This window comes from Poecile atricapillus, chromosome Z (assembly GCF_030490865.1).
Source record: "Poecile atricapillus isolate bPoeAtr1 chromosome Z, bPoeAtr1.hap1, whole genome shotgun sequence".
NCBI lineage: Eukaryota > Metazoa > Chordata > Aves > Passeriformes > Paridae > Poecile > Poecile atricapillus.
In genome coordinates, this window is record NC_081289.1 from 132,483,171 (window position 1) to 132,507,080 (window position 23,910).

A 23,910-nucleotide genomic window follows, 5' to 3' on the forward strand; every position below is an offset into this window, starting at 1 on the left:
GTGATACACACTGGAAGAACAACTGGAAATTGAGGCAGTTACATGTGGGGACACTTGGACACTGGGCAGGCTATAATCTGTTTCTCCCAGCTTTGGTTTTGTTTTCCTATGCACTGCTGATATCACCCAAGCAGTTTGCATGCTAAAGCGAAATGTAGTTAAGTCCGAATTAGATTTCTCTTGGCAGCAACTTTTGACTTCCTGAGATGTGCTGTGACTTTGATGAAGAGAACAACATTCAGCCATCTCAAAAAGAAGGCAAAACACAATATTGAGGTGCATTAATTCTAGTGTTCATGACTAGGCTTTGCTGTTCCTTGAAGCGGCAGTGCAACTAGCTGACAATTCATAGGGCTTCTCCCTTGAATGATTGATTTTTTAAGGTCAAAAAAGACAAGGAGAACAGACCAAATGAGATTGCAAGAACATCTGCATTGAATTCCTGTGTACCAAAGGTCATGGACTTTGTCCTAGCTGTTCTCTACATCATCCAAGAAACATGTTACCTGTCAGTCACTATAGAGCATTCATTGATACGGATGTCTTTAATGAAATCATGTGGCACTGCATGTGACATTTCAGCAATAGTCAAAAAAAGGTATGACATCTCCTAAATACAGAAAGACAAGGGGTAAAGCTTTTAATGACACCCAAAGCACTAGTAAAACATTCCACTTCTAACAGCTATCGGATAACTACTGGCACAGAGACAAGAGATCCATGGATGGAGAGGAAGACAGCGAAGCATGCTAAAACCTGTGAACTATTGCTTCTATTTTTTTGTGGTTTTTTCTGATACTTACAGATCTTCAGGGCGTGATTGGTGCTGTTGGAAGCATATTGGTCAGTGCTGTTCAATTATAGGTGCTGTTTACAAGGCTGTATTTTCCAAGGGATGGCCAGAGCTGACAGGGAAGCAAGGGAAGGCACAGCAAAGTTCAGCTACACTTGTTGGCTTTGTGAATGATATATTTAAGCTTAGCCACCAAAAGTAGTAGATTTAACATGTCTCTATGTAAATCTCCAAGAGATTGAAGGAACAATTCTGAGCTAAAATGCATTCTCCCTTAGGGACTTCTTTCAGCACCAAGCCCAAATATTTTTTAAATGGGGGAGTTAGCCCTCCAGGGAAGGCATAAGTATGGGCATAAATATGTCCACAGTGAGCTGTAGTGTGTTAAATATTCCCAACTGTCCTATTACAAGAATCCAGTAAAGAAAACAGTAGACTGTTCTCCCTAGTAAAAGTACTAGCAGGTGTTTTCTAGCAATCTAAGTGTTACTGCACAATTTATTCTTTGATATCTAGTTTATGAAAATTTAGTGTCTTGGTAGTTGAAACTGGCAACTTCTGTTCTTTGGGTCATGGCTGGTGTAGGCATTTTAAGTGTCTCTTGATAATTTCTTACAGAATAATGGAATAGTTTGAGTTGGAAAGGATCTTAAAGATAATTTGTTCCAACCCCTTTGCCAAGGTCAGGTACATGTTTCACTAGACCAGATTAAAAATGCTACCCAGCACTTGGTCTTGAACACTTTCATGGATGGGGTATTCACAACTTTCTTGGGCAAACTGATCCAGTGCCTCATTGCCTTCTGAGTAACACTGCTCACTTCTTGACACCTAATCTGAATTTCCCCTCTTTTAGTTTAAAACTGTTCCTTTGTGTCCTATGGCTGTCTGTGTGAAAATTTGTTCTCCCTCTTCTAACACCCCTTTAGCTACTGGAATGCTGCTACTCAGCAGCTTTCTCTTCTCCAAGCTCAACAACCACAGCTTTTTCAGCCTGTCCTCAGAGAAGTGCTCCAGCCCTTTCATCATCTTCATGATCAAAGGCACTCCTCTGGACTGGCTCCAGCAGGTCCCTGTCCCTCCTGTGCTGGGACCCCAGCTCTGGATGCAGTGCTGCAGGTGGGTCTCAGCAGAGCAGAGCAGAGGGGCAGAATCCCCTCCCTCCCCTGCTGCCCACGGGGCTCTGGATGCAGCCCAGGACACGTTTGGCTCTCTGGGCTGTGAGTGCCATGGCCGGGGCATGTCCAGCCTCTCACCCACAGCACCCCCAGGTCCTTCTGGGCAGGGCTGCTCTGGGTCTGTTCATGCCCAGCCTGTGCTGACACCAGGGGTGTCCCAAGGTGCAGCACCAGCACTTGGCCTTGTCAAACCTCATCAGGTTCTAATGAACCCACTTCTCCAGCTTGTCCAGGTCCCTCTGGATGGCATCCCATCCTTCAGGAGGTCTGTCCTGTTCTGTAGTGGACCAGCTTTCTCCGTGCTTTCTTTTGCTGCTGATATATCAGCAGAAGCTGTCTGTTGCCTTCCCCATCCCTTTCAGGCTTCCCTGTCCAGCTGTGTCCTTCCTAACTCCCTCTGTGCCTTTGTCCTCTGTTCCTCCCTGGCAACCTGTCCTTGCTAAAACCTTCTGTAGTGCCTTTTTAAGTTTAATGCCACTCAGAAGTCACCCCTTCAGCCAAACCTGCCTCCTGTCTTGCCTCCTTGTTTCTTTGCACTCTGTTAATATGCTTTAGAGAAGATGCTTTTCAAGTTCAGCCCTTTCTCCTGAGTTTCTTGGCATTTAAGGTAATTGAGTTCTTCCAGGCTACCTTTTACCAATTTCCTGAACAAGCCAAGACAGTTGCTCTGAAATCCAGGATCTTTATTCTGCGTTTTGCCTTCATTGCTTTCCTGAGTATTTCAAATTCTTATTTCTCTGCATAGTCACTCGGTCTAAGGCTGTCATCAGCCTTTATGTCCCTATCCATTTCTTCCTTAATTCATACAACATCCAGCAGTGCAGCTTCACAACTTAAAGGAGAACCTGCAGAAAAAAATATCTCTGATGCTTTCCAAAGTTCCTGCAATCTGCTCTTCTCTTCTGACAGTGAATGTCTCAAAATTACCCCATGGAAACATGTAATTATGAAGTTTCTTCCAGTTGTTTAAAGGTTTCATCCACTTTCTTGTCTTGACTGGGCAGTCTATAGTATGCGCACACCATGTTAACTTCTTGTTTGCTACCCCCATTATGCTGATCCATGAGCCTTCGTCCTTGATTTCTTCAAATAATGATGTGTTGTGTTGTTGAAATAGTAGGAAAAGAGTATGCAATATTTTAAGAAAATTTTAGACACTAAATAAACCGGTGAGAGAATATGTTTGCACATAAATGGAATATCATCTTTTGCTCCCTGAATGACTTGGAATGAGTAATTTCCCCTCTTTGCTTCTCCGGGTCTCAGACTGTGAAGTCTCTGTGGTACAAACCTACCATAACAGAGATAGATGATGTGCAAGCACTGCCACCTTCCAAATATTGCAGGCATCATTGCATTTCTATTACTAAATGTAACTTGCATCCTCTCTTCATAGAGGCTGAAGTTTGGTGGTACAGAGAACCTCCAAGAACATTTTCCTTAGGTAATGTAGGAGGGGAATGTCCTCATGCACAAAAGAAAGATTTGGAATTAAACATGGTTGCCAAAAGCATGTTTGTACATGATTCTCTTATTACCAGGAATACAGTGATTTTGGGCATGATATTGGAAAATATCATACCCTAGTTTGCTCTGGTAAGTGTAAGGGTTTTGAATTTCTGTGAGTTACACAAATAAGCTGTCTAGGACAAAAGTGCAGAATTAAGTCAACAGGAAATGTAGATGAGTGCATGATGGAAATAAATACTTAATTGATCTGTTTGAATTACTTATACATGTGGAAAGGCAAAATATTTGCTGTATTTTTTGTTCAGGAGGAATCTTTATATACTTTTGAACAGCTGATATCTGTTTCATTTTGTGTCAACCAAGTTAAGCCTTATTTCCCTTTTGCATTATGCTATACAGTTTCCTTGTTTGGGTTACAAAACATGGAAATTCTCAGAGCACTGTGCAGTTTTCTCATTACCATCCACATAGGAATACCTCTTTTTAGGCTCAAATATGTGCATGAAGACTTGAATGAGGAAAAATATTTTAATGACTGATCCTACTTGCGGCGTTCAGGTGTTTCTAACTGTGGTATTCACACACACACACACACACACACACACACGCACGCACACAATTCTCTGTTTTTCTTTACCAGTAGCTAAACCTGTCGACAGGTTGCTCACCTTAGTTTTCTGCTGTGAGAATTGTGCTGCCTTTCTTGACTAAAGTAGTTTTAAGAGGTAGTTTAAACCGATATGTACCTACTGGCGGTGCTGGGGTCAACTTTAGCTGCTACCTTTTCAACACCTTCAGCTTGCCTTTGTCTGCAGATCAGAAGATAAAAGACAAATGATTTAATTAGTCTTAATACCATTTTGAGCCTACTGCTCTAATCAGTTGATCACATTTACACAGGTACTTAATCTGGCATAAAACTTTACAAAAATAAAATGGACTACAATGGACAACGGGGGGTTTGCAAAATCCATCCCTTCCTAATATCAGTATCTGTGCTTTGTTTTAAACAAGACTGGATTTACTTTGATTTCTAGATTAGTACAGGTTACACTGAGCAGAACATTTAATGCATCTCATTGATTTTCCCTGTAATACTGTTGATACACAGGTCACTGCTCTAATAATTTGTTTTACCATTAGAATTCTGTATGCAGATCTAGTCCCCAAGGATATCAATGTGTAACCAGATCTGCATGATCTAATCAGGTTCTGCAAGAAATATATTATCACTTCAACACTTAGCAGTAGAAAGCTTCATCAAAATGGAGAAGTTGTCTAATATTTAAAGCAAAACGCAGTTCAAAGAGTCAACCACGAGAAGCAGGTGTGTACAAAATTTAAATACATTTCTCAGATTAAACAAAGCTAAATCTAAGCCAGAGTCTAAGGTGATTTGTCATGACTCCATTTATTGTTAAAAAAGAAAATGTTACAGCTGCTGCTTCAGTTTATAGGGTTTATTCCAGTTCAGGTAAAGTAGCATTGCACTCAGAAATGACTGACTAGCAGAATTTCATTAATGTGATATTACTTGGTACAGCATGCATTCTTTGGAAAGTAATTTTGAAAAGCACCTGCAAAAGCATTGGTGACAGGCAAGACTAGTGCTCTGAGCTCATTTTGGTGTAGGATTTGTATCTCTGAGCACCTAGAACTGCAGTCCATTTCCAGAATACAAGTCCTACTGACCTTGAAGAAGTTTTGCAAGCAGTGTATCTCAGGCTCAGCAGCAGACCTTGCTGCTGCGAGTCTGACCAGAAGCACCTATGGAACAGCAGGAGTGTGGCTCTGCCAGCAGCTGGACAGTGTTTCTGTGTAAACTGCCAGGTGCAAACACCAGGTGTTCAGCAGGGTAATGGTTGACAAAGGTGATAAGCAGCTCTTAGGGTCAGCTCATCTCTCCATAAGACTGCTTTAATGTCACTATCGGAATGCTGAGCATTGTTAATTGCGGCTTTTGTTTTGAGATTGCAGGGTGGACATATACCTTGACACAGAGAATTTTGTATGGCAAAATGCCCTATATATTTGTATTCAACTTTATGTTGTAGAAAAGGGTAACTCCTGTGCATAAGCATGCTAAATTTTGCGTCCCATTCCTGTGAAGAGCATGCAGAGTTTCTGAATTTTATCAGTGGAATGTGATGCTATTCTTGACTCTATCTGTTGTACTTTTTTAGCAAAGGAAAGTAAAGAGTCTTAGCAATAAATTTAAGAAGGAAAATAGCATTCAGGAACCTTGTGGATGACCAGATGAGACTTGAAATAAAGATCAGAAAGGTTATATTCCTTGATATTTTTCCAACTCCTATTTTATCTGGCCATAAAGGTGTATGTGGAAAGATTTTGGTTTGTTTGGATTTTTCCTTTGCTTCTACAAACTAGACAGTGCATGATTCAGTGTGCAGGGCCAAATCTTCTCCTTGGCTCAAGGGATTTATTGTGTGACTAGCTTTGCTACCAGAATTGCTTTGATGTTCAGAGACCACTGGGTTCATTGAGCCTAAAGGCATAAGTAAGAGCTGGAAGAGAGTGACTGAGCATCCAGACAAGCAGTGAAACAGACTTTTTTTCAAGTTCCTACAAGGTGTTCTTGGGGAAAATGCTGCCATACAAATGTACTGTTGTTGAGGGAAATGGCAGGGGAGGTGGTTGGTGGGTGTCGGTACGGGTAAGAAAATTATTTTCATTGAGAAAAACCCACTAAAGGCTTTTAACAGATGAGTACAATACTGAAAATTTTTCTTTCTTGTGTTTTTAGGGTCTCATGACTCTTTCAGCTTCTACATTGATGAAGCCTCTCCAGTTGGGCCTGAACAGCCGGAGACAGTCCAGAATTTTGTGTCAGTTTTTGGCACTGTGGCTAAAAAGCTGATGAGGAAGTGGTTGGCTACACAGACCATGAACTTCACCAGCCAGCTGGGGGCAGGTATCCGATATTTTGATCTCAGAATTTCCACCAAGCCCAGAGACCCAGACAATGAACTCTACTTCGCTCATGGTTTATTCAGTGCCAAAGTCAAAGAAGGTCTGGAGGAGATCAACGCATTCCTCACTGAGCACCCAAAAGAAGTGGTCTTCTTGGACTTCAATCATTTCTACGGGATGCAGAAGTGCCATCATGAAAAGCTTGTCCAGATGCTCAAGGACACATATGGAAACAAAATGTGTCCCGCTATATTTGCCCATGAAGTCAGTCTCCAGTACCTGTGGGAAAAGGAGCACCAAGTGCTAGTGTTCTACCACAGCCCAGTGGCTGTTGAGGTGGCCTTTCTGTGGCCAGGCCAGATGATGCCAGCTCCCTGGGCAAATACAACAGATACGGAAAAGCTGATTCAGTTCCTGCAGGCATCAATCACTGAAAGAAGAAAGAAAGGCTCCTTTTTCATATCTCAAGTAGTGCTGACGCCAAAGGCTAGTACGGTGGTGAAAGGGGTTGCAAGTGGTCTCAGAGAAACAATCACAGAAAGGTGAGTTTGTGGCTGGTAAGGTGTGCTGACTGTGCTGACTGCATGTTGGTAGTGCTGTTTTTCCAGTTCCCTTTAAAGACACTCTGGCTGATGCATTTCTTCCATGCTACTGTGGGCTAGTCAGAAATTAGCATAATCCTAAAATATCTGAAGAGAAACACATTGAAGGACAAGCTTTTGCATCTTGAAAGAAAATCTGCAACTGAAGCATAATGAGATATTATGGGATTGACTTAACCTTCTGTTTTTTCTGGATGCACGTTTTGCTGATTGGTTTTGTTTTCCAAATGTGGAAAACATACCATAAAGCACTGAATATTGTGTCTAGGATTTCCTTACTGGAAAATCTTATCTGTGTGATCTAGACAAATCTATCTGTATGATCTAGATAATTTAAGCTTTTATTTGTGCATCAAGCTTCAGATATTGGATTAAAAAAAAATTTGTCGTCGCTCATCAACAAAGCCTGATGCTGCAGAATTTGCCTTTACACACCTCAAAGGTGTGTATGGTTTCTCTGTCTCTATACCATCACACGTTGTATCAAAGACAGCAGGACACCATCAGAGAGAATTTCACTCCTTAAAGGCTTTCTTCATTTATCATACAGGAAAGACGGCAGACTATTGTATAGGTTCTGTACATGGAATAGTTTGTTGACAGGCCACTAGTTGTTATATTACAAAAAAAAGCCACCTGTGCAAGACATGCATTATTTACATTGTTCTGACTTAGATAAATCACAGCCAATTTTAAGCTTAAAGGCATGTGACTATATTCTTGACAAATTGGTATGAAAACTGAAATTTAATGCTGAAACACAAGAGCTATTTTCTTTCTCTCCTTAAAAATAAAGAACAGTTGCAGAGTGTAAAAAAAATTCACAGTGGGGGTCAGTGGCCTGCTAATGTTTTGCTCTCTGCAGGATGTGCCTGTGACAGGAAGGTCTGTTGGGAGCATATCCCCTTCTGTGAGATGAAAGATGCAGTGTCTGCAAAGAAAACAGGCCTCATATTTGTGAAAGGTTGAGCTGTTTTTATGGCAGCTTTCCAAAACAGCTGTTAACTTGAAAAAATAGGTAAAAACTTTACCTGACATAGTAAAACACTAACATGGAAGGTTTTATGAGCAGTGAAATATGATTTAGAAGTCCTTTTAGAAGTCCTTGTGTGAGTGCACTTGGTGTATTCTTTGTCTGTGTTTTATGGGCTCCATGGGACTGGGTAGGCTCCCTCTCTTGTGAGTATGAAGAGCACTTCTCCATACTAAAACACTGCTTTGTTGATGGATTTTACCAATAATACCTTGTTGTTAAGGGATTTTTTTCCTCTGGTAAATATCTTCCTGAGTGTTCTTTAGAACATGAAGTAGCACAATCTGGAAACGAGCAGGTTGTTCTTAAAGCTTCTTGTATGAATAAAATAGCCATCAAACCCCATTTTCTTCATCTTTGGCTTACAATGTGCTTTTTAGAAGCTGTTTGTAAAACAAAGACTTGAAATAGATGCTGAATATGTTTGACTGGGCTTTGAATCCAGGGCCGTTGAACTCTTAGTATGACTTTCCAGCAGCAAATCTTGAAATTGTAACTACCTTCAAAAGTCAATAAATAATTGAATAAAAACCTGGAAATGTTGTTTTGCCAGATTTCAACTGAGATTTTTCACATGATCCCCAAGTGTGTAGTCACGTCTGCCACATGAAAAGGTTTTTTTCCTTTTTTGCATAATTCTTTTAGCCATTATGAAAGAAATAGACCCTCAAAATAATCTCCAAGGCTAATATTTAGTCTTCCCAGTGTGGCATCTCATTTTGCATTTTTCTTTTTAATACAAAAATACACTATAGGAAGAAACAGGCTTTGAATTTATGATAATGTAGACAGAGACTGAGCCTTTATTTTGGGTTAACTGCTCTAAAAGTAAACATCAAATATATTTTATGATTATTCTGTTAAAAAATAAATAGGCAAGCAATTAAAAGATGAAGGACAATTTTAACAATAGAATTTGCACAGTTGTCTTCAATCTCATTGCCTTAATATTTCAGTAGCTTAAAAATATGGAATCCATACAAAAGGTACTAAGATGTACATTCCAGCTGTGCTGTTTTTGTGACTTTGAACCATCATGCAGTAAAAATATTATTTTGTCCTTTTCAGAATAAATACCTGATCAAATCCCATCTTTATGTCCAGGTAGATAACATATGTGCTTTTGCTACCATTTACTGCATAGACTTATATATTATACTGTTTACCTTATTGAGAAATGCTGGGGATGTAAGGCTAATGTAGAGCCTTACATTAAGAATGCAGTTATCTTGCTAATTGAAGCAGTTTTGTAACCATGATTGGACAGGGTTCTTCCCTCCCATTGAATTTTAAAAGATCTGAATGCAAAGGAATAAGGTTGAATTTTTCAAATAATTTTGGTGCGGGGGTTTGTTGTTTGGTTTGGGTTTGGTTGGTGTGATAGATTGGCATTAAAAAAAAAAAAAAAGTAAGAAACACCTAAGGAAGTTAAGGCTGCTGGAGGCTGATGTGAGTTTTTCTCCTGGCCAATAACTGGCCATTTCTGAGAACTGACAGTAGTTTTGACCATTGAAAAGTGAGATCAAATGGTGAACACCACCCTTTAAAATGTAAGCCTGGGAATTTCTTTTTTCCTCTTTGGTTTCCAGCTGTAAGAGGTAACAGAGCTCCGGTTCAGCCTCTCCCCAGGCCAGACAAGGCCACGTGGGGAGAGTGGGGCTGGCCGGAATTCTGCGGGTCCCAGGAAACTGGTGAATCTAAACTACTACAGTTGGGTTATTTGGTTTTTTTCCTAAATTAAGGATTATATTTAAGAAATGTTCCTTTGTCGTGGTCGAGTAAAAGCTGTAGTAATTTCTTTTGTTTTGTTCCTCCACCTGTACAGTGGCCTTTTACATACTGACTTAGTTTTGAAAATAGGGCAAAGCTTAGATCCTCTCAGATGCAACAAAACATACCAGGTTTTGGTCCCTAAAGTCAATCGTTAGTCATGAAATTGTTTATGATTTGAAGAGCAGTGGCTACCTTAGAGGGAGAGCATAGTTTTCCTCAGTCACAGCATCCATTGGACTAGGAAATCTGTGAGCAGACTCCATGCAGCAATTCTATCCAGAATCCAATCTGCTATTTTGCAGATGTTGGGAAAGAGCACAGTGAAATATTCCTCTGTCACCAAGATGGTTGGTTTAATGGCTTTTCCATGACTGCCTGTGGTGGTGGAGGTTCACATGCACACTGCTGTAAAGCAGCCTTCCAAGGCAATGTATTTCAGGAGAAGGGATGCTATTCTTTAACCTGTTTCCTAGAGCACAGGTATGCAAGCTGTGAGGCCCAAAATAACCTCAATTAAAAAAACCAACCAACCAATAAACAAACAAAACAAAAAACCCAAAAAAATTTTCATGATCCTAAGACTCAATTCAGTGAATATAAACCAGGAGTTTTCTACTGATAATGTTTGCTTACAGGCTTTGCTGCCATCACAGGTAGTGTTCTGTGGTACAATAATTAGAAAGAAGGAGAAATTAAAAGTTGTGAAGCTTTCTGTCCTGCACAAATACAAGAAGGCAAAGCCATTTCTTGTAAAGTCTTCCTAGGCCCACAGTTCAGTATAACAAAACAGTAACACAGACTTTACCTTCTTTACTTGAATGAGGAGAATAGCTTGCATCTGTGCCCATTATGTTTCTTGGATTTAAAACTTTGAGGACTATCAGTGTGTTTCCAGGCTTAACATTCTATCACACACACAGTTTAGATGCCAAGAAATTCTCCTTAGAAACAGTATATGCCAAATGAATTGCATTTTCTGTGTTCATTGAATTAACTTCACAGTGAGGCAGCTGCCTTCAGCATATCTGAAAGGTGGTTGTGAGACACCCTTTTGATTAGTGTAGAGCTGTTCCTAATAATCTAGTTTGCTTTCTGATTTGCAGTGATATTACTAATTTTATCTATGACACTTGAGACAAGCATGATACTCTCTTTGTTGTCTCTGCCATTTATTAATATAGCAGAAGAATAGATCTCCTTCAGAAGATGCAGAAATCCTGTGGTACTTGTAAAGCTTTCAAAAAATAGAAAGTAAACACATACCCTGCCAATTGTCACTTGATTTCCAAATTAATCTCTAAGGATAATGTTCTCTGTGGCTCACATATGACTAAAGCCTTGCCTACCATGCTAAAGCTTCCTCCTTAGCAACAAAACCAAATTTGAAAAAAAAATATCCTGCAGATGAGAATGAACCTTTTGAAGTGGAGGCAAAGCATCCAATCCACACTATTAGCAGAAGGGGTGGTAAGTAGGCCACAGAAACTGTCAGGAGAAAATCCGTCTCTGGGTATAGTCATGAACTAAGCACAGTCAGATTTAGCTAGGGAATAGATGGATATTTTATGAAAAATGATCCCTGAGGTTGCAAGAAGTGGGATTTTTTGAGTCAGTTACTGATGGTGCCACACCTCCGTCAGCTGAATTTTTGAGTTTCTATGTGGCAGGAAGAGTGGGAATTGATCATCCTTTAATCCACACTTCATACTGACTGGTGCCATTCTTAAACTATTTTATATGAAAAAGAAAAACAACAGAAATGGCAACTGTGGCAACTGAATTTTTCTGATTTTCTGCATCCTTCCTGATTGTAACCTTAGTGTCTGTCTCTGTTATGGGCTGCAGGAGAGCACCAAGCTCCAGTGAGCTGGTTCTGATTTTAGGACTTGAAAAGCTGATGTGTCAGCTCTTTAGCTGCTGAGAGGTGAGGGGAGACTCAGTCCCTCACAAATGTGTGTGGTACAAGCACGCCTACCACACTGTGTTTGCCTTGGGACATGGCTATCTTTTCCTTCCTTTTTGGTTTTTTTTTTATTATTATTATTATTTCCTGACCACAGGAGGCACAGAATGGCATTCTGGTATATTAGTAGGCTATTCAAATGAACTCTGGGCAATCCAGAAAAATCTTTAATATTTCTGTTCTTCCTCAAACTATCCTTAATTACTTTTCCAGTCCTTCTACAGAGGAGGCAGTCTGTGTTTGCACACAGAACAGCACAGGGAGATTTCATTGGAAGAATCTACCTACCACGTTAACAGGCCTGCACAATGACAACTGTGCAATGACAGCCCAGTGGGCTGTGTGTGTGTAGTGGCATTTCATCATCTGACCATCTGTCTGCATGAGAATTTCAGTATAGCATTCCCACAGGAAGGCCTGTGTGGTTGTGTCTGATGGCTTTGCTCATGAACTTGGAACAGTATTAAATTGTCACAAAATACAGATTTTTAATAACTTTGTTAAAGTATTTACGTACCCACTAGTAGCCTGTGGGATTTGGTGAAGGAGGAAGATTGGTGGTGATCACCATGGTGATTTCCATGATCAGTGGCTTGGCTTTTGGGTGTTTGTTTGGGATAGTTGTCTTGATGTTTTCTTGTGGTAGGTATAGGTGTCTCACTATTTTTCTGTTTGTGTGGTGTGCTTGTGAGTTTTATTATGTTGGGCATCAAAATATCTGCTTACAGTTACTGTGTGTGCTGTGTGACTACTTGTAAATATACTTTATGTTTTCCTGTCATAGGGAACACTCTGGGCACAGTGTGACCCTGCACACAGAGACAGCAGCAAGTGTTTTTCATCACAAAAAAGGGAATGTTCATTCTCTCAGCTCCACTGCTCTAAGCTGTCTCTAACATCTACTTGTCTCAAAGATTTCACACTTCAGTCTTTACGGTTGCTGTAGTGAAATTGCAAATGTCTCATTAAGTTGCTTGGGTTTTCTTTGATCTTTCTGCATTACTCAGATCACTAAGGAAACTCAAAAGCTAATAGATGCTAACAAGTTCTGACCCCAGGGAAAATAAATTTCCTAATGTTGGGCCTGAGTCTGTGTAGCTGCTTTTACCTCATTGTGAAGGAAATGGTTCCTTGATGGGTTGATCCTTCTGCTCTTCATTTATAAGGTACAAAATGAGCACAGAGATTGACACAAACAAGCTTTTCCAGGTGTATTCACAAGGTGGTGTTCAAGCTGGTAATAATTCTATGTAAAGCGAAGATGTTTAACACAAACACAAGCAAATACAAACTCAGTAGATATGGCAACATCCATGTCTCTGTGTTGAGTTAGCTCTTGTGTGCTGCAAACCATTGCTTTCAGGACTATATAAGTAGCTCTATATGCACATCCTTGTCAAAGTTTAAGTAGAGAGCTGGACAGCTCTGCATGAACTAACATGCTCATTATATGTTTGGAAGTTTGAATTTTTAATCTTCTGTAGCTGCTCCATGGTTCTAGAGGGGTAGGATGTGAATAGAAATGTCAAAACAAAATCCTGTCAGCTCTTAAAACCATGTTGAACATGCTGAAATCTATAATTTCTGATGGATTTGAGCAATTCTCAGTAGCCTCTAAAACCTCAGAAGGCTTTCAAATGCAATATGGAGAGAATGCATCCACACTGTTTCTGGAGAAGTCACCTGCATATCCCCAGCTTCTGCAGCGGGTACCTCCACTTGGCTGGTAGGAAAGCTTTAAGGCAGGAAGGGGTGTTAAAGGAGCCCTAGAGACAGAAACCCCTTAAATCCATTCTCAGAAGATAGACCAAGCCTGCAATTAACTTAGTTAAATGCTTCCCTGTGCTTACAAACCAGTAGCCTTTGTGGGCTCAATGAGCAGTTGGCCATGGAGGCTTCAGCCAGAGATGTGTTGGATAAAGCATGCAGAGGAGGCAGTAGGGATTCTGGCACACTGCTGCCACAATTGTACAGAAGAGATCACTATGACAGGGGGCTGGAAATAGTGAAAGCAGCCAGACCAAAGGTCTTGTTGATGTACCACCTTCTGTATGATGCAGAATTTGCATAAACTATAAAAATGCCCATGCTTTTCTACTGTTAAAACAGAGGTGATACAGTTTTTTCCTTAGGAATCTGTGGGTTGCAATGCAATTTTTTTCTTAAGGAGTCACTGTCACTATGAAAGATGCTTATTTCATGAATACAAATCCTGCAAATATCTAGCCTTATTTTACTCATCTTTTCTTTACAACTTTACTTTTAGGCAAATTCTTAATAATTATATTTTTCTCCAGGATTTTTTTTTTCTTTTTTTTTTTGTGGAAGGGGAAGGGAGGGCTAAGTCTAATATACAAACTTGATGTTGTCAAAGATTATAATAAGAAATTGACTGTAATTATAATGATATAATTGCATGTATTGTCCTGGATTGTACAGTTGCCCTAGAGAGCATAGCCTTTTATATTAAAATGTCTTTCAGTATTTATTTCAGACACTAAGGAAAATAATAAAAGACATATCTATAAGATGCTGAATGATCATACAGTGGGATTTGACCTTTGGCAATATTTTAATACTGTAGCTGTTGATCTGAGGGTTTTTGTAGCTAAGCAACTGTCATCCACAATGTATTATATCATAAAAGAGTATTAAGATATGAAGGAGACTAAGTAGTTAGAGTGAAATAGGAGCCATGGTGAGATGCAGGCACTTTCCTATTGAACAGTCTTGTTTTCAGAGCTATAGCACAAAGGATGAACCTTACCATGATTTGTTTCATGGTGGGGTATTGAAACCTGCACCCTGCACTCTCAGTTCTGTGAGCAGGCACTGTTGTGTAGTAAATCAAATATGAAATTAGATCTTATGTAACAGACACATTAATTTTACTGTTAGCAGCAAAGAGGGACTGCCATGGATCTTTATTCCCTTCTTACTTTGATTTAGAATCAAAGATTCAATAAGCTTAGGAAGAGTTCTCCAAGATCATTGAGTCCAGTCTTTGACCAAATACCATCATGCCAAGTAAACTCTACCACAAAGTGCCATGTCCAATAGTTTCCCGAACACTTCCAGGGATGGTGATGCCAACATTTCCTTGAGCAGCCAATTTCCAATCCCTAACCACCTTTCCAGTGAAGAAATTATTCCTGATGTCCAACCTGAGCCTCCTGTAGTGCACCTTGCAGCCATTTCCTCATGTCCTGTTGCAGGCTGCCTGGTCAACCCCACCATGTTACAACCCGTGCAGCCTTGTACAGGGCAAAAAGTTGACTGCTGAGCCTCTTTTTCTGCAGGCAAAACAACCCCACTCCCTCAGCCATTTCTCATTTGACTTACTCTCTAGACCCTTTCTCAGCTCTGATGCCCTTCTCTGGACTCACTCCAGCACCTCCATGTCTTTTTTGGAATGAGGGGCCCAAAGCTAGGCACAGGATTCAAGGTGTGGCCTCACCAGTGCCCAGGACAGGGGGACAATCCCTGCCCTGCTCCTGCTGGCCACACTATTGCTGAGCCAGGCCAGGATGCCATTGGCCTTCTTGGCCACCTGGGCACAGCCTGGCTCATGTTCAGCTGCTGCCACCAGCACCCCCAGCTCCTTTCCAGCCACTCTGCCCCAGCCTGTGGAGCTGCCTGGGGTTGTTGTGACCCAAGGGCAGGAGCCAGCACTGGGCCTTGTTGAACCTCACACCATTGGCCTCAGCCCATGATCCAGCCTGTCCTGATCCCTCTGCAGAGCCTTCCTGCCCTCCAGCAGATCAACACTCCCACCCAAGTTATTTACATACTCTGATGTCTGAAACTGGCTTCTTTGCTTTCCCAGTAAGACCTGTTCAAATTACAGCTCTGAGGCAAGGCTATGATCCCAAATGATTCCTGCAGGTATGGTAGTAGACAATGTTGCTTGAATAATGGGGAAAGGTCATTTTGTCCAGTGTGTTCGCTGCTGAAAAGAAACTTGTCTCCTTGTGAACAGGCATTTTTCTCAGAGCTAAGTTCATTACAATTTGTCTTGGATTTGCATGTCCTACCAGAGAAAAGCAACCACAGGACCACTTCTCTGTTCCCTGGATGGCTGAAGAAATTTTGGCTGAAAAAATCACTGAAATTGTGAGGACTGGCTCCTCACAACTTTTCATACTCTCTCAACTGGCCAGCTGTGTAGGTCTTGTGCCAACCACCCTGTGTCAGGAGGAGGATCTACCTCTGCTAAAGGAACACTGTTGTCACTTCCTTTCCTTACCCATCTTTCTTCACCTCTCTCCTCCCACAGGCTATTTTTACTTAGATTTGGGGTTTTTTTTGTTCTAAGCTACTGCAAGTAGTCAGCCCAGCAAGTTTCATTTCTACTTTAGCCACATGTGAGGTGCTGGTTAGGGTTTGGGTAATTAGGGTGAAAATATAAATCTGATGCCAGAGTGTTACCAGCCTTTAAAGATGGTAAATATTTAAGAAAGGATGTTTTGTACCCAGGGATGCTGTTTCAGGCTGTTGTCAGGTGCCAGGTGGGTGGTCCTGAACCTCATTTCTGGAATGTCATCAAGGTCCTTATGTGTTGTCCAAGACTGGTGCTGTTTCTGTGAAGAGCAGGAGCACATGGCATGGGGAGTGTCTGTGCTCAGTTTGGTCCATCTATTAAGCATCCTTATGCTAAAGGTAAAGGATAGGACTCAGATAAGAGAGGTGAGCAAGGTCACTGCTGTGGCATTGCAAACAAGAGCCATGCTGTTGCCCTGTTCTCACACCAGGCACAGCAAGTTCTTCTGAGCCTGTTGCTAATTGCAGCTCAGAACATTTGGCTGATAATGATCTGTCTCGCCTAGCAGCATTTGCTGCTGGCTTCCTCTCTCCATCAGACAGTGTTTCACTGCTGTTAGTGTCTGGCTGTGCTAGAACAAGAGAGACATAAATCCAGCTGAATGGTTTTCTCTTGGTGGAAAGCACCCTCATTTGAGCTCTGCAATCTGAGGAACATTTGTGGAGGTATTAATCCATACGATGAACACCTGGTTTGTTTTGTTTTTTCCTTCTAAGATGTTTCTTATAAGAAATACAGGTGGACTGTTTGAAGAATACTTTTCAGCTCTGGAATGATATTGCATTGTCCTTTAATAACTGGAAGTATAGGTATCCAAAAGAGGGCTACAAAGATGCTGAAGGGTCGAGAGGAGACACCATATGAAGACTGTCTGAATTCACTTGGCTTGTTCAGACTGGAGGAGTTGCAGAGGAGACCTCGTAGCAGACTGGAGTTTTGTCACAAGGGGAAATGGAGATGCAGGCACTGATCTTTTCTCTGTTCACCAGTGACAGGACCATGGGAATGGCATGAAGCTGTGTCAGGAGAGGTTTAGGTTGGATATCAGGACAAGGTTCTTTATCTGGAGTGTGGTCAGGGGACAGCTCCCCAGGGAAGTGGTTACAGCACCAAATGTGACGGAGTCCAAGAAGAGTTTGGACAATGCTCTCAGGCCTTGTCACATGGTCACACATTGTCACATACATGGTGTGACTCTTGGGGCTGTCTTGTGTGGGCCAGGAGCTGGATTTTGATGATCCTTGTGGGTTCCTTCCAAGTCAAGATATTCTACGATTCTATGAAATAATGCATTGGATGGACTGACAACCAGGATTAGTTACTGTAATTCCCTCTCGGTAACTTTCTGGATTCCTATCCTGCTGACAGCCAGCACTGACGTGTGCTGGTATGAAAGCAAACCAGGGGGAGATCATAAGTCAGAACTACAATTTAATAGGAAAATTAAAATAAAATGCAATAGTACAAAAACACAGACGGAGTCAGAATACAACCTGACACCCTGTTGGTCAGGGTGTTGATAGCACCATGGTGGCTGCAGTCCTTCTGGAATGACAGATGTGGTTCTGTTGAAGCAATGATCCTGTAGAAATGCTGTAGTTTTCCTCTGAAGATCCAGTGGTGGTGTAGATGGTGTTTCCTCTGGGAAGCCAGTGGAGAAAGACTGCCTGTGTTGTTCCAGGTTTCAGATTACATCCAGGTAGGAATGCTTGGCTCCTCCCCCTGGGTGGAGCATCTGACAATGGGATGATGGAATTTTATCAGTCGTGCAGTGAGACCCAATGGCCCATTAAGAGAAGCTATCTCCCTGGAGGGAGGATGGAAGAGATAAAGAACACTGCCCCACCTGGTTTTAACAGATGGTAATAGAACACATACTTTTGGTTACATCTTGCATTGCAGCCTAAGACATGACTGTACCAGCTGCCCAGCTCTTCTGAGAAGAGAGGGTGAATCTCTGGAGATATGGACTCATGTCTGTTACTTGAAGTGGTGTGTGTTTTTCTCCACTCTTTGTGAACTTGTGTAGTCTCTTAAATAATGTCTCTTGCCAGTGCGCTGGGTCACACTGATAGAGGTTGTTCTAACAGATCTACCCATGTCTGTGCTGAGGCAGGGGTGTGCAAGGTCTGTCTGTCTGGTCTTTTGGTGCAAGACAGGTGCTTAGCTGAGACTGACCACCATCAGCATCTGGTGAGAGAGGTTTGTTGGAGGAAGAGGACTGTAGCAGCTCTGTGATGAATGTACAGCTTGGTCTGAATTCCACAAGAGGAGTGTGATCCACTGCAGGGCCTCTCAGGCACCATGTACAACTGAGGTGGCAGGTCTGCTTTTCCTTGTGCTGATGAAGCAGCATTACTCAATGCCATGATGATGGAGAAGGGAATGACTTCTTTTGACAGCCTTTCTTCCCAGATATCTCAAGTGAATTGGTATCAAAGCAGGGGAGGAAAACCAGTATAAGAGGGAGATCAGATTCATGTTCTTTTTAGGAACTTGGTGGTATGAAAGTGTGTGGGACCTTATGAGATGCGTCTTAAAGTCCTGAGGGAATTGGCTGTTGGAGTTGCCAAGCTGCTCCATGGTGTTTGAAAATTCATGGCTGTCAGGTGGAGTCCCAGGTGACTGGAAAAAGGGAAATGTACCCACTTTTAAGAAGGGTAGAAGGGAGGACCTTGGGAACTCTGACCTGTCAGCCTCCCATCTGTGCCAGGGAAGATGATGAAAGAGTTCCTCATGGCAGTTACATTAAGTCACAGGAAGGACAGAGAGGTGGTTCAAGACAGCCATCATAGCTTTACTGATGGTAATTATTGCCTGGCCAACCTAGTAGTCTACTATGATGGAGTGACCGCATCAGTGGACAAGGGATGTCATCTATGTGGGCTTGTGTAAAGCCTTTGACGTGGTCCCTCACAACATCCTTCTCTCCTAATCAGAGAGATGAATTTGATCAGTAGACTTTGTGAATAAGGACTGACTTGGATAGATATCCAGAGCTCAGAGTTCTGGTGGACATTAGTAACAAGTTGTGTCCTTCAGATGACTTTCAAATATCCATTTCAACCCAAAGAGTTCAGTTATTCCATGACCTCTTTGCTAAAGTGTTTCTCAACCAAGTACCTCTCTCATCTTCTCTCCATGGGGATTTTACTTTATTGCTGATGAATCCTCTGTAGTCCCCTGGTAAATTTTTACAAGATATATAATGTGTTTTTTAGTCTACCTTTTCCCTGATGGTTGGCAACCACAGTTCATTGCTGTAGAGTTCTCTTTTAATAAAATATGAGATCAATTCAAAAGTTATCAGTATTACTGGAAACATAAGACTTCTTACAATGTCTGCCTATTTTTGGTGCTGATCAGAACCAGTAAGAGTGCTCTAAGTCACCAAATAAATTTTTGTTTTTAAAGCTAATTTGAGATCACATTAGTAGTATATTATTTAATATTTTATATCCTTTTTTAAGAATTTGATCCACAGTTGTTAGTTTTTGAGATGTGACATGAGGTGCATATTTCTGTAATTTTTTTCAACCCAGAGATTACAAAGCCATTTGTTCTTTTTCCCATCAATGCTGCTCCTTATTGAAAACTGCAGGTATTTTAAAGTCTACTTTTTTTTTTTTGTTTTTTTTGTTTTTTCTCCCCCAGGACTGTTCCTTTCAGTGTTTTTCCCCAGGGAAAAGTCTATTTTAGCAAAATACTTTATGTCAAAACATTTTGATTTCACTCCTATTAATTCTGGCTTGTCTTTAGATTTATGTTACACTCTTAATTGCAATATTTAAAGCTGTTTCTATATTCACAGCTTTTCATTTTTTTATTCAGAAATTGGTCTTGCACTGTATTTCGTGGAAAGGCCAACATTTTTGTTTTGCTTTCTCATATGAAACAAAATCACATTTTGAAATGCTGGAGTTTAAAGGAACAGCAGTTCTTGGTTTCAGAATCTTGGTTTCCCAACTGTTTAGTATCACAGTGGATGTCTAGCACTGAAGCACCCAGCCTTCGCCTGCCCCTTGGTATCACAGCTGATCAAGTGACAGAGATTTTTTCTCTCATTCTCAAAATACATTTTAACTTTCTCATGACTATTAGAACCTACAGTTTTATCTGCTGTCTCTAAGGTGAATACCACCAGCCAGGCAAAGCCGCAATATTATTAACAGTATTAATTAACATGGTGTGCACAATAAAAAACACTGTAGAAGGATCGAGTTCTTCAGGGAGACTCTAAGTAATACTTTGGCACATTTCAGGGTCCTCTACTTTTATGCACGAGAAATAAATCAGAATCTGTTCTTGATTTTTCTGTGAGAAAGTTCAACTGCTTTATTTTGGCTAGAAGTTAAATGACCAAACCTCCTTCTCTAAAATCTAAAATAATTTGAGCTCAAGGCAGACAGCATATTGGCAGATGTAGTCTAGAGGTAGTGATTCAGGACTATACAATGTGGAAGAGTCTGACACAGCTTTTTGACTGTCCATCATGTTATGCTGCCACTGATGGCATCATCTTGACAGTTCAAAAGTCTTGGCTATAAGGCTAAGTTAAAAGAAAGGATGAGTATTATTGTTTGATTACAAAATGTGCCAGTGATGAATGTTTAAAAGGGTGGCTCAGAGGTCAGCAGAACTATCTAACAGAATGTAAGAAGCAGGTATTATTTCCTCCTGAGCCTCCCCAAAGCCTTCTTTTCTCTGGGCAGAATACCCCCAGCTCTCTCATACTGTATTCATCAAGGTGCTTTAGTTCTCTGATAATCTTTGTGGCCTGCTCTGGATCCACTCCAACAGGTACATGTCTTTCCTGTGCTGAGGACCTGAGAGCTGGACACAGTGCTCCAGGTGGGGTCTCATGAGGGCAGAGGGGCATAATTACCTCCCTTGACCTGTTTGTCACACTTGGTATGGCCCGGTGCAGCTGGTAGATAATGTATAATGCAGTTGGTAGAGTTTAGTGTAGTGTATTATTGACTGAAATGGAGTTTGGAGATCAGAAATGAAGTTGGACTTGTTAGAAGTACCAGACTATAGAATGTGGTAGCTTTCCTCAAAGACCCCGGTCATCTCCACTTTTGCCTCTAAGGACTTTGAATTCTGCTATAAAGGATAAGTTTTCTGATAACTCAAAGTAAGAGTCTGTCATTGTAACTGAGAAAAGCTGAGGGGTAACATATAGCAAGACCTGGATGCCTGCAGAAGTGAGATGAAATTCAGTGGTACAAAATGTAAGGTCATAATGATGTTAGCATGCTCTCATAAGGCAGGATCTCATCAGCTGGGATTGCCAGGCAAGGTAGCTGCTGTAGTGTTGCCCATGGTTGACTAAATCTTAGCCCTTGGTGGAAACTGTAGAAGAAAGGGTGGTAGCCTTGTGTTATGAACCTAGACATTTACAGCATGCACAGAAAGATGCTGATACTACCATCTGAGGTATGGTACGATATCTTTTTGGATGTTCAATGCAGTTTTGGTAATCCATGTTCCGAGTAGATAAAACTTGCACAGCGGCAGAGAGGGACTACTAACAAGGATAACCAGGGAGTGAATTGCTGAAGACACTGAGAAATCTTGTCTTATTTATCCTGGCACAGTGAAGCCTAAGAGATTCTGTGATTACCTACTCTCTGTAAATATCACGGGAATAAATACCAGTGAGGAGAAACAGTTTAGGCTGAGGGCAAGCATTCTTACAAAAGCAGCAGGTATACACTGACTAAATAAATTTAAGCTGGAAGTGAGAGAAGGGCTCCCTACAGTGAAGTTTTCCAGCTGTAAAAGTGGGACTGAGAAAAATGACTGCTTTTAAGATGAGCTTCATCCTCTTGAAAGAGGAACAGAGATCACTAGCTAGCAAGTTCCTCCTTCAACAGGAGAATGCCATGGCTGCTAACTTGCCTTACCAAAGTCAGCTATGCATAGTCTTGTCCATGGCACTTGCTTTGTCACTGGAGATGGGAGGACAGGACCTCACTGTGTTCTTCTTCCTGCTGCTCTACTTGTGGGAGCCCTAGGAGAACTCTGGTCTTGAGATGGGAACTCCCATTTGCAGGTGGGGAAAAAGGTGCTCTTGCAGTATTCACTCATGACCCCACTGGTTATTGAGAAGTCAGAGAAGTTTGTGTTAGGGGCACGGTTCCCCTGACATGGGACTACCTTGGCAGAAAGCTAATCTGGTGAGCCTGTCTCCACCAGCTCTATCCAGGACAAACATTTCTCACTGTAAAAAAGCAGTGACTATTTTGTAATATCTCCTGGGTACTGTATTTTGGATAATTATAATTGGCATAGTAAAGGGTTTATCATATGAATGCTTTGGGCTTGTTAATTCTAGGTTGTGAGGAAAGTTAAGTAGAAGGAATGAGGAATAGCTCTGGGAAGGCTGCTCCTGGTAAATGATTCACAGCAATGCCCAGGATGCTATTTAGGAGGATAGTGCCTCTGGGATCCAGCTGATTAACTAAGATGGTTTAGCTGTGGGAGTCCAGAGTTTGAAGCCAGAAGATGTATAAATTATAATAAGCAGCTTGAACCTCCTCTGTGGTGAGATGAAGCAGCTTTTGTGGAGGAGTTAATAAGTGTGTGCCTGTGGTCCAGGCACCAGGCTGGGGTTGTGGGGCACCACAGCTTTAGAGGTGGCTGTGACAGCAGTGAAATAAGCATCCTTATTGTATGTGCTGTGAATCCATTTGGTACATGCCCTGCAAGGGAAATGATAAAACCAGCCTTGCAGATGAAGTCTTGGTGAAGAAGAAAAAAGAGACATCAGGAAGAAGAAGATGTGATGCCTCAGATGTAGAGAGGTACAGCAGAGGAGTTTGTGTGCTAAATGAAATGTACTGGGAAAACAGAATTGTGAATGTTGTTGATTCTATTTGTGAAATGGGGACAAACTTGAAGACTAGTTGTATATGAGAAAAATATGTAAGAAAACATTTACATGTGATATTTTCCACCTTAGTGTTTTAGAAATATTGAAGTGTTTTGACAGTTTTAAGAGACGAAAGAGTGAGAAAAGAATGTTTAATTGGCTATGCTGAAAATGAGCTACACATTTAATATATTTTTAATTAACTGAAAAATGTGTGTTCCTATGTAATTTTGTTTCCACCATCTAATTTTCTGACTTGTTTTAATCACAACATCATTCAAATCAGAGCTGTAATTATGCCAAATTTCTGTTACTTGGATGTGCTGCCTGAAACCCTTACTATATTCTTTGCTTCTTGCTGTCCAAGTAGCAGTAGGGATGAAAAACTACTATTTCCCTTCTTCAGAAGTAATTCTTTCTTTTATAATTTTCCATTTAAACTTTGTTAGGTGAACTGCTTCATCACAATCTGTTTGTTGAATGTTTCATGAACAAAGTACATTTTCACCTTTATTCTAAACAGTAAGAAAGTATTAAGATCCTGAGAATAGCATAAGATGCATCTCTTTACTGCAACTTTCTCTTACTTGAATATGGTTATTTTCCTTGCATTTTTCAACTTTGCCTTCCATATGAATTATTCTGCATATGTCTGTCTGAATAACATGTGGAATATACTGAATAAGGTACTCCAGCAAACAGTCACCTGCATCACCTGCAGATTTATACTTTTTAGGTGTCTCTATATTCAATAGCAAAGAATTCAAATATTAGTGAGATTCACTTTCATTTCAAGGTATCTGCAGGAAGAAACAGTTTTGCAGGCTACATAAAATTAATATTTTTTCTATTTACTTACGTAATTTAGATTTGTTGTAGTAACGATTTTAGCGGAAACTGTGCAATGATGTGTGAAATTCTGTTACAAGTTGTACAGCAGAGAAATAGTGCTGGCAGTCAGAAGTTTCT

General features: G+C 41.0%; 1 protein-coding gene across 1 annotated transcript in view; it reads left to right on the plus strand.

Moving 5' to 3' along the window:
• Positions 1–23,910, plus strand: part of PLCXD3 (phosphatidylinositol specific phospholipase C X domain containing 3) — a 73,690-nt gene that overhangs the window by 40,550 nt on the left and 9,230 nt on the right. Inside the window, exon 2 of the mRNA XM_058826996.1 lies at positions 6,206–6,914. Within this exon, the coding sequence (XP_058682979.1) occupies positions 6,206–6,914 (709 nt within the window). The remainder of the gene's footprint in view (positions 1–6,205; positions 6,915–23,910) is intronic.